Source organism: Condylostylus longicornis, unplaced genomic scaffold (assembly GCF_029603195.1).
Source record: "Condylostylus longicornis isolate FDR11 unplaced genomic scaffold, ASM2960319v2 ptg000018l, whole genome shotgun sequence".
Classification (NCBI taxonomy): domain Eukaryota; kingdom Metazoa; phylum Arthropoda; class Insecta; order Diptera; family Dolichopodidae; genus Condylostylus; species Condylostylus longicornis.
This window is the reverse complement of record NW_026577987.1, coordinates 11,793,339-11,805,693: the sequence shown is the minus strand read 5'-3', so window position 1 is coordinate 11,805,693 and position 12,355 is coordinate 11,793,339. Positions and strand designations below refer to the sequence as shown.

The window sequence follows — 12,355 nt, the reverse complement described above, 5'->3', positions numbered from 1 at the left end:
ACAAAATATCCAAGATTACCTTTAAACGCCGTAAATATCAAAAACAAAATTCACAATACGTCCGAATTTTTTCAATTCAATTCATATTGTTGCAATTTAAGGGTGACGTTAGAAAAAAACATTTATTTAATTATTTTATTTATAAATTATTAATGAAGTAAAAGAAAGTTTATTTCAAACGCATTGCGTATAACAATTTACTCCAAATTATACGGTTTACTTTAACACTAAATCTAATACTTCTAGTAATAAGATTTCAATAGATTTTAGAATTCTAATTAAATTTATCAGTCAATTAATCTTAATTATAACTTCAACATAGTTTTCGTATATCATAAATAATTTTCAATTTACATTATATTCAAGTTATACATATATAACAATATAAAATATATGTACTATATAACTTCAATATAACAATATTCAAGTTTTACACATGTATTTTATTTAATTATTTTGATATACTCGTAAGTATTATTTTGATCGAAAAAAAATCTTAGAACGAAATCCCTTAAATTGTGTGAAATTAACAAAACAAAATAATCCCAAATTGTGTCAGAAATAATTCCATATATAACAAGGAAAATCAATAAGATTAATAACAAGAAATCATTATATGTATAACACATTTATTATACACATATATATATATATATATATACTTGCACATAACAAACCATCACATATTATACATTTAGTAATATTACAATAAAAATAAAAATAAAAAAAAAAATTATTTCATTTTCTTATTTTTGGTTTTTGAATAATCGCGACATTGAATACAAATAACATTCATAAAATGTAGCACATACATATATATTTTTACATTTAACTATCAGTAAATAAACACAATGTCATACATATACGAATATATGTATGTATTTAAATTGAAAAAATTATGCCACGTGCTAACAAAAAAAAAGAAAATACAAAGCACAAGAAAACCACTCATTTCAAACACGTTATACACAAAAGAAAAAAAAAAAAAAAAAATAGAAAAGCAAAAATTTTTTTTCTTAACTTTTGAAGTAAACGCCTTCTGTCGTTTCAATCGAATCACATTAAATTTAATACAAATTTTTTTTTAATAAAAAAAAGAAGCCACCATCAACATCATATTAGCATGGGATCTTTTTTATAAATTTTCTAAATTATTATTCGATAGCATATATTTAGGCGTTTTCCTTTATGATCTCTTTCCCATATTTTATTCATGAATTTTATGAAAATATATTCTTCTTCAATAATATTTAACAATATTTTAGTATATTATAAATTATGAGTATAATTATTATTTATTTCGAAGAAAATTGAAATTTAGCTACTAAATTCCAAATCTGGAACTTAGGGGAATAAGTACCTTATGAAGTTTGATGATTAAGAATGAGTCAAAGGCGAAATCCGGTTTTGTTTTTTAGATATTAGTGAGGGTAGGTAGTGTTTTTCCAATTCATTTTCGCTTGCGTCCAGCTAATAAACCAAGAATGAGGTAAATTTTTAAAAGGAATTGAAAAAATTTGTTCTTAACAATTAGTGTTGATAATTAAATTATTTCAGTACAAATATTTGCAAACAATAAGACAAAAAATTTTAAGTTCTTCTTCTCAAATTCCTTAAATTTAAATTTAATTTATTCTTGATCAATACCAAATATTTGAAATTAAGAGTTTTCACCACATTGTGCAGACCACAATGTTCAATATCACATTGAAAATATTTTCATAATTTTTTCTACAACAAAATATGTTTGACAGAAGATATGCTTTTAGTTAACAACTTTTATGTCAACTACTCTACATAAATTAAATTTAAGTATATAAGACATTCTTTAAGTGTAATAAATTTTAAATTAATAATGTCGGGGAAATTTATTTTATAATGTTATATTAAAACTATTATAATAAACGTACTCATTATAGCTATAATAATTTCAAAATTCATAATATTTATAATTTATAAGTAAAGACGATTTTTTTTGGATGTATTTCATTACCATTAGAAAGTCTACACAATACAATATAATAATAGATTGGGCTAATTAATTCCAATTTTAATTTTGTTTTTTGGGAATTTGTTTTTGAAATAATTTTACTTGGAAATTATGAAGAAAACAGGAGTTCAGTTTTTGTATATTAGCAAAATTGATAGCTAGAAACCATTTAATTCAAATACATAGATATATTGAAATACATACTTGAAAATATTTTGGGAGTAACATCAGCCTTAATTATAAAGTGCATAACTTAAAAGTTTCGTATTTTATTAGGAGGATTAATTTAAAAATAAATCAAAATGTTTTAAGGATATGGCAATACCATACATAATAAATATTTTATTTTACACACTTTAGTTTTCCACAAGGAATGCATAAAAAGAAAAGAGAAAAATTATTTTTTTTTTATTTCTTAATTTCCTTTTCATGTTTTATCCTTATTGTTTCCATATTTTTCCTCTGAAAAATTTTAAATTTTTTTTTCGTTTTGTTTCGCTTTAATTTTGTTATGCGTTTCCTTTCGTTTTTATTTCAACGTGTACGGTAAATGAATTTTCCGACCATAAACATTAATCTTTGTAATACTCTTTCATTTTTTTATTTTTTCAAAGTCCTTTCGTACATTTCCAAAATTTGGAAAATGAATGATGAAATTTTCGTTCTGTTTTATAATTTTGTAAAAAAAAAAAGAAAAATATTTTTAAAAGAAAATTTTTAAATATTACCCTGGAAAATTTTTAATGTCCTTTTAAAAAACATGCACAAAACAATAAAAGAAAAAGGACAGAAGATGAAAATATTTTATTTTTAATTGTCTATAGTCAACGACCTGTTTCAATTTTTTTTTTCCAAGTTCTTTTGTTCTTAACTTACTCCTTTTTTATTTTAAATTTTTTTTTTATTTTTTAATTTTTATTATAATTTCTTCAATAAAAAAAAAACTTGTCAAAATAGAAAAATTTGCCACCATTAAAATAATGAGATTTTTGTTTTTTTCTTGTTAAATTTTTATTGTCTCGAAGGGCTGCTATTGTGTACTTGTGTTGAATAAAATCTAAAATCAGAAATCTGGTAAGAGAAAGAATGAGTGAGAGGGGAATAGAAAATCCCAAAGAGAATACAAAAATAAAATTTTCCAAGAAATAGACCGCCGTATTTTCCATTTTTTATTTAAAATTTATGTTAGCATGTTTTATTTTATTAAAAGAATTAAAAGCTTAAAAAACTCGTAAATGTATGAATAATGAATGTTTAAATGTGTAAATTTAGATGAACATGCGTTTTATTCAAACATCAATTCATATTATTGAAGAAGAGAGCAACTTAAATGTTGTATAATAAAATAAAAATTAAATTCTATAAAAAAAACTTCAAATATCATTAAAAAATATTGTTAGAGAATGACATAAGACCAAATTTCATACTTGCCTTCACATTTTTTTACGTCACAAGAACATTTATTTGAAATCTGCTGAAAAATCATTCAACTCGGAGAGAGAAGAGTAGAAAGCTGTAAATGAGACTAAATTTGATATCGTATGTTTAAGTATTCACACTGGCATGAGAGTAGAGTACTGCTGAAACAGTATTTTCAAATTATTTTTTATGAAATATAAATATTGTATTTATTAAAATTAATTAATTAATTTCCAATAGAAATTATTATGTTTATTTAATTGAAAACAGCGCAAGTTCTTCTCTCTATTAAACTTCTTTTTTGTGTAAATTTTTATAATATTATTAAATTAAAATATTTAACTTAATTGTTATTGAAATAAAAATATAATTTCTTCATATTTGGGACTCTTTATTAAAATTTTGTATTCTCTTAATAAAAATTCGAAAATTATCATTTAAATTTTAATATTTATTCAACGAAATTCTTATAATTCTGTGTGTTAAATTCAAATTAACATGAAAAATTAAATATAACATTAAAATACAGTTAAACCTCTATAATTCGAAGTCACATGGGAAATCTGAAACAGTTCAAGTTATGTAGATTTCAAGTAAAAGAGAAAAAAAAAGCTATGCCAATGTTCAAGGAACTTATATGGTTTCGAAGTAAGGAGATTTTCGTGTTGTAGAGGTTCAAGTTGTGAAGGCCCCACTGTATTTCATGCAAAACTTTATTTTCTAATTGAAAATTTTCAATTATCGTATATAACAAATGTGAGAAATAAAAAATTTTTGTACATTTGCTAACGCTTTAAATTTATTGGAATCCACCCTCCTTTCAAAAAAATTCATTTAATTTTTGGAGATTTTAATATAAAAACCTTATTGATATAGATTCACTCCCATAGTCTCATTTATCCTGTACCCATACTTTTATTTTCTTTACAAATTAAGTTCACATTTTTTTTTTCTGTGTAATTTTTTACGATATTTTATGTTGAATTTTAAATAATAATATCCTCTGTTAAAGGGGATGTTTTTCAATAAAAACAAAAAAAAAATTTAATTTTTTCAAAAATTTTCACTCACATTATAGGTTTAGGAAAAAAAAAAATGATATTTACATAAAAATGTGTGTACGTTTAAAAAAGGATTCTTTGTAAAATAAAAAAAAAAATCGTTAACCATAAATTTTATTTGTGTACATAAGCAATTCTTTCTAAATACGCAAATAAATTTTATATAAAATTATGTACTTTTTTAAGGACCGCATGATTTTATGACGTGGCAGAAAAAAGAAGAAAAGAATCCTAAAAAAAAACGAAATTAGAAAATTCTAGGACAACATTTTTTTGTTGTTTTCTTTCTATATTGCTGTTGCTATTTTTTCTTTCTCTTTCTATTTTAGTGACTCTGTGTTATCTTCTTCGTCTTTTGTTTTTATATCAAAATTTTATTTCCAAAATAAAAAAAAAAAGAGAAAAATATCCTAATTTTTTACTTCGTTTTCTCCTCGTTTCTGTTTTAGTTGTGTTGTTGTTGAAACTTTCTTTCCATTCTTTATGGCTGTTTCTCTTCATATTTCAATACTACTGTTTTGTTTTTTTTTTGTTTTCGCCCACGCCCATTCCCTTTTCTTTACGATTATTTTATTCTCTAGATTTAAATTTCCTGTTATTTATCATTGATGTTTATCTCTGCATGATTTTTTTACTTTAAGGTCTTTTCCTAGGCTTTTATTACTTTTAAGGGGTGGCATAGAAATCTATCGTCTTTAAAATAAATATAAATATATATATGTATTGTAGGTGGATATGTAATATGTATAATATGTTTATTAGTTTCAGTCAAATTTTATCCTTGTCGTCATATATTTACGGTATAGTTGATAGATAAATAACTTCATTTTATATTTAATATCGCATAAAATAGTTATAGTGGAAAATATTTTAAGTATTGACCCCAAAGATATTTGTGCTAAAGATAGTAATGTACATATGTATGTTTGTATGTATTATGGATTTTTAGATAAAATATTGCTGTATAATGTTATTTATTAAAAAATAAATTTTATTGTTTATATTATGAATTGTTCATATGGTTTGTTTTTGTTGTGTCGTTCCTTTTGATGAAAAATGCTTATCAACCTTGGGGTTTGAATTATAAAATTTTTACTCATCATATAAAACTGTTATATGATGAGAAAGACTCGTAAAGTTATTTAAGTTTTATTAGAGTATGTAGATGTTGAGATAATGTTCTACACTTGTATCATTTCGCTTAAAAATACATCAAAAGTCAGGGGAGGGATAAGCCACCAGAATGAATTTTAAACATACTTTCTTAAGTCTGTATAAATATCATTGTTTATTAAAGTACGGTATTGTTTATTAATTTACAGTGCGTAAATTTAAATGCATTATTGTTAAATTTAAAAAATTTGGTACATAATTTCTGAATTAAATCAATATTTTTGAATATTTAGTACATAATGGTATACTAAAAACAAAAATATAAAAAAAAAATGTTTAAAACTTATAATTTAATAAAAATGTTTTTTTATTTTCTTTCGCAGGGAGCGGCGGGATATTGAATATCGCGAAATCGAACGTCACAAAGAAATGGATCGCGAACGTGAACGTCTTCATCATCATCAACAACAGCAGCAGCAACAACAACAACAACAACAACAACAGCAGCAGCAACAGCAACATCATAATCCGCATCAACATCAGCATCCGCATCAACAACAACAACAACAACATCAACAGCAGCAACATCATTCACAATCAAATCAACCACCACAATCACATCTTGGTGTTGCTGCAGCTGTTGCTGCTGCTGCTGCTGCACAACATCATCATCAACAACAATTACAACAACAACAACAGCAACATGCTGTTCAACAACATCATCATCAACAACAACAGCAACAACAACAACAACAGCAAAGACAAATTGATCCAGATCGGGAGAGTCGAGAAAAGGCTGAACAAGAAGTCGCTAAACACTTCGAAGAATCTCTAAAACGTGCTAAAAAGGTAAGTGTTTGTTTTTAATTTTTCTAATTTAAATTTTTCTCAGTATTTCTTTTTTTGTGTTATACGTTGATTTAGTTTATAAAGTGCTCGAATGAAAAATCTGTCACAATAGATTATTTTCAAATTTTGTCTTGAATAATAAAAGTGATGACCTCAATAAAATTTAAAATGAAAAAAAAAAAACAAAATCATTATCATAAAATTAGCAAATTTTTAAAAGCGCGTTTATGATAATTATCTTAGGTCTTATCGATCGTCTCATTTTAAATTCACTCTGAATTTTAAATAAGTTTTACTCAATGTTTTCTTTCAGAAATAAGGAAAATAAAAATAAATGTAAATTTTATATTTAAAAATAAAGAATACAATAAAATTCATTGGCCTGCCAGACGATTTAAATTTGATGATATAAAATTATGAATTCAATATTAAATTGTAAAATTTTGGATTTTAGTTTTACTTTACGTTATGCCAAACTAGAGTCCTGAATTTTTCTTGTTCATATTTATTAATTGCATTTCTTCTTGTTGAATATATTTTATTGCATTGCATTTCTCTCTGTTTATCTCACTTAATGTGCATTTTACCAATGATTTATATTTCCTAGCTCCTTAAGATATTTGGAAAGTACGTAATTTTCTTAGCAAATAAAGTGTTACATAATTTTTGAGTCAGAATTCTAAATGCATATTAAAATTGTCAGTATAATTAACTTACAGGAGTAATTTGTCTGAAATTGAAATGCTGATAAAGCAAACAAAGCAGCATAATTGACGTTCCTCCATTATATCAATGAAATTCTGACCATTTGATGTTACGTTTTCAAATAAATTTGAATATGTAGGTCATATCATAAACAATGTCAAATCATGACAATCATAAATTTTATAATGTTTCTAGCGTCTTTAATTTTATGGTCAAAAAATTCGAAATCAATTGAATATTTTATGTAAACAAATAAAATGTAAATATGGCTATTATTCCATGAATTTTTTTTTTCCTTCTTCACTCCTAGGAGGAGCGTAGGGCTAGTGCATGATATCTATCATTCCCTAGTTTCTATAGTTATAGAGAGTTAGCTAGGTAGGTGACTTCCATAAATTAGTTATTCTTAAAATTTAATTTAACTTAAGAAAATTATTAAAATTTTTCAATAAAAAATTTAAATTTAAAAAAAATTCATCTTTCCCCAAAATATACTCAAATTCTAAAAAATTAATAAAATTACAATTTTGGCAACTGAAAGTTATTTATTATTTTATGAATGAATGATCGATGTACAACCATATTTTATATAGACAAATATACATACAGGCACATAAACATTTGTGTTTATATAAAAAATTAATAATTTAGCAAAAAATATTTTATGTTGCAAAAACAACGTGATTTTTTTTTTAAGTGAATCATAAAAACCATAGTAGAGAGCTAGTACAGAAAAAAACCAAAGAGAACTATAAAATTTGTCCTGAGTTCAATTTTAAAATCAAGCAACAAATATTTTGCACTCTATTCAATGACAGCCTACTGCTACAACATCAAATATGTATATTTATGTACATACGTATGTTTAAATATATTCAGAGTTGGACAGAGTTAATCTTAAAATTTTTCAAATTCTTCTGGTCATGTCCGGCTTTGGCAAAAAGAAGGCGGAGGAGTCGTTTTTCTTTTTACGGAATTCGGATGTGGCGAATGTAAATACTAGGGGCCTTAGCCTGTTTCTGAAAAGCTCGGGATATCACAACGGGCCTTACTGGCATATGTGCTGCGTTAACATAATCTAACCTATTTAACGATTTTAGCGCTAAAATTTATCAAAATGAATTAAAAACTGCAATGTGGTTGTTCTTATAGTTCTTACATGCATATCCGCCCCTGTTACAGACATTTTGAAAAAAATTTAAACAAGTAATGAAAATGAAATAAGAAAAACACAAAATTACATAACAAGATTTTTGCTTCAACAATAAAACTGCACAATTTAGCAATTGAGAATTGTGCAATTTTCTTTTTTATTTATTTCTATTGAACAATTTGTGTACGTGTGTCTGTGTTCAACGTACATGCAATTTAAATTTTTCTTTTTTTATTTTTAAGAATTTTCTAGTGCGGTTACTTTCAGACTTGTTTAATTTTATTATTATGATTTTTTATTTAAAAAAAAGAAGAAGAAAAATCAGAAATAAATTTCGAATGCATTCGAAAAAGTGCATGCAATAGAAAAAAAATTGAATTGTTTATGACGAATGGCAGGTCTCAAAAGCTTTCAATTTTATTTTGAGTTTTCTTTTCTGATTCAATTCGTTAGTCGGTAATTTTTTTTATAAAATAAATTATATTTCAAGGCCCACTCTTTTGAAATTGGAAATAAAAGAGGAAAAAAAGTTGGGCATCAATTGAAAGTTTTTTTGTATAAAAAAAAAATTAAGTGTTTTTTTTTTTCTTAAATTGTTTAATTTAAAAACACTTAGTGATTTTTTTTTTTCATTTGCTTGAAAATATTTGTATTACTTTTAAATTAGCTTTGTAGTCTGTATGTACATACATATATGTATTTACATAAGCATAGGCAAAATTCATCGAACTCTTGATGTCATAAGTTTTTCCAATCAAACAATTGAGGATCAAGTATGGAAAAATAGTTTGCTGAGCAATTTTGGCAATAAGGCGCAGATATTTGTCTCTAAGGTTGTTTGCAAACTATCCCTAAAAGTATGCACTTTTTTTCTGAGATAACCATAATTTCTTACATTATACAACTACTTATACGCTTACAATAATTTCTTACATTGTACAAATTTTATACAACATACTTTACCCAACCCTGTCTCCGGTATTTGCTAGCTTGTCCAAAATTAAAATTGAAATTATTGCGGCATATTACTTGCGAAATTAAGCAATTAAAGTTTTGATTATTGTTGAAAAATTTAAAATTTTGCCGAATAAATCAAGTAGACATGCAAATTGCATTTTCATGGCCGCCTTTAATTCTTTCCTATCAAGGCATGTTTTTCATAAGATTTAAATCCAGGTTACTGAAAAAACATGAATAAAATTGGTGAATTTTTTTCATGTTAAATGCTAAATTTAATTTGAAGTTTCAAAAATTTGAAGTTTTTTTATGTCAAGTGCTAAATTTAAAAAAATTTTTTAAATTTATATAATATTCGCAGGATAAGAACGACGGCACGTATTTAAAAATTGACATATTCTAAATTCTATTACATTAATAGACACAAAACTTCTCTGGGATTAACTCCATTAAATTTGAACATATTCGCAGATTATTCAATATGAACTGCAAGATTTTACTCAAAGTGTTTTTATTCTTAAACTTATATATTTGCATAAAGCAAGTATAAATTCTTATACACAATTATATCGTTTTAAAAAACTAAATTTTCTTATTATAAAAATTAAAAAAAAAACCGAATACTTAATGTCATTGATCTTCTTCTGTATTATGTACTCAACTTTAATTAATTTAACATTTATCTTATGAACATATGCCAGTAAAATTCACAAATAAACGACACTATTCAAATAAAATATGTGTATGTACATTTTATACACTACTCGTATATGCGTCGTGTATCAAAAATATTTTAATTGAATTTAATAAATGAAATTATTTTTGGAAATCACGGAAAAGAAAAAAAAACTTCCAAAATGAACACAAAATTTTTTACAAGGTCAAAGTTTTTTTACTTGGTTAAACCTTCAGTACTTTTATACCCTTTAAATTAATAAAGAACAATTTCATTTGAGTAAATTTTTCCAAATAATTAAAATTAGAAATATGAAAGGAACCTTTTTTTTCCGCTTAATTTTAAATTTAACTTAGATTTCCATTTAAAAAAATAAGATTTGCTTCTAAAAAATAATCTCACTAATTTCTAAAAGAAAAATTTTTACTATATTTTATAATTTAACACGTGCCGCGCTCAACTTCAAAGATATTAGTAAAAATTAAAGATTATTAAAATTATAAAAATAGAATATAAAAAAAAAATATATAAGCAACATAACAGTGGAAATACTGGCACAATAATTAAACTCCAAAGAGTATTAGAAGTTCAAGACTTGAATCTTTATGAAATTATAAAATATGTTTATGTATGTGGACTTAAAATTGCCGTCTAAATTTTAAATATTTTTTGATATTTTAATTACACTTACAATTCTTAATAATTAATTTTAAATAACAGTAGAATAATCCAGAATACATTTATAATAATATTTTATTTTAGTTGTACTTGATATCGAAGATTTTATAGCATTTTGTGTAGAATTAATTTACAATTTGGAAGTTGTCTTTTTGGTGAATTTATTGTAGATTGCTTTTTGTTAATTAAATTTTGTCTAGTTAAAATAATAAAAAAAAAATATTGTCTAAATTTCAATTATTTTTTTTTTGTAGCCTATCTTATAAAATTCAGCAAACTTGATTCTAATTTAATTTTGTGAAACTCAAATTGCTATACAATATTTCTGTAATATTTTTATTGGTTTTATTAAGTTGTCAAATATAAATCAACTAAACTCTTCGAGAATTTTATAATAATTAAAAAATGCTCTTGTATATTTAAAAATATTTATTGTAACTTAATTTAATTTAATTATTTTTCTAAATTAAATACTTACATACATAAATTTTATTTTTTAATTTAATTTTAAATAAAACACATGGCAAATAACAAAATTATTTTTTTCTACAAGTTAAACAGCAATATATTTCAAATCATGTTGCTTCTAAAAAGTCACTTTAATTCTCTCATTACTGCGATAATATTTTAAAATTTAATATTAATGAAATTTCAACGCGCAACACTACATAATGTGTCTCAATTTTACTGTCATAATCATAACATAACATTCATTATAGTTGAAAAACATTAATTAAGATTATTTGAATAGACGACACTGCTGTGAATAAATAACATGAAACTTGAAAATCAACATAACTAAAAAATAAAAAAAAGAATGAAAATAAAAACCAATTATCTCAATTCGGTCAAAAAATCTTAAAAAACAAAAAAAAAAAATTATTCTCTTACGTTTTTATTATTGCCTCATTTTTCTTTTTATAGTTTTCTTTTTTGCTTTGTTTTGCCATTCTAAAAATATTTTTTTTTTTTCATTTTCTCTTCTCTTTTTTTTTTTTTTGTTTTTGCCTTCAAACAGAATTTTTTTTTTCATTATTATTATTGTGGAATATAAGTAGGAGAGAATATGTGTGTTTGTTTGTGTGTTCATATATAGAAATACGCAGTTGTATATTTTAAGTATATATTTTATAAAAAATATAAAAGTTAACATGTTTTTTTTTATTTAGCGATAAAGTATTTTTGTACATTTCTATACATAATGGGCTATATATATGTACATAATAATATGTATGTATATAAATAAAGTTTGTATATGAATATTATTTTAGAAAATGCCCAGATAGGCAAAAAAAAGAACAAAATAAGACAATCTATCTCTCTGACATAAGCTATTATAGGTTAGTAACACCGATATTAAATTTATGACCGCGCTGTTATTTTGCTTATTTCTTTTTTTTTGTTTATTTTTATTCTTGTTTGTATTATTATAATTGTTATTATTTGTTATTGTTGTTGTTTTTATTTATTTTTTTATTTAAATTTATTGGGATGAAAGAAAACGAAAAAATATTTTTTTTTTTAAGAAATTTTATTTGTTTTAGAATTTAGAAAAAGAATTAAATTAGATTTTAGGTATATTTTATAAATCACTAGGAAAAATTCAAAATTAAAAATAAGGTTTTGATAAACTTTGTTATCTTATATATTTTTTGTAAGCTTGTATGTATATACTCTTAGGTATAATTTTTATTGTTATTTTCTGAATTTCGAATTACATAAATATTTTGCTATCTTCCGTTTGTCAACGAATA

The 12,355-nt window shown here is 23.7% G+C and overlaps 1 protein-coding gene across 2 annotated transcripts in view; it reads left to right on the top strand.

Moving 5' to 3' along the window:
* The window catches only part of LOC129606406 (G-box-binding factor-like), a 116,196-nt gene that overhangs the window by 53,857 nt on the left and 49,984 nt on the right, over positions 1-12,355 (top strand). The window contains exon 2 of one of the 2 annotated variants that reach the window (XM_055516729.1): positions 5,967-6,432. In XM_055516729.1, coding sequence (XP_055372704.1) covers positions 6,013-6,432 — 420 coding nt within the window. In that variant the 5' untranslated portion in view covers positions 5,967-6,012. Of the gene's footprint in view, positions 1-5,966; positions 6,588-12,355 lie in introns of those variants that run through there. The other variant, XM_055516727.1, reaches the window with a different exon arrangement.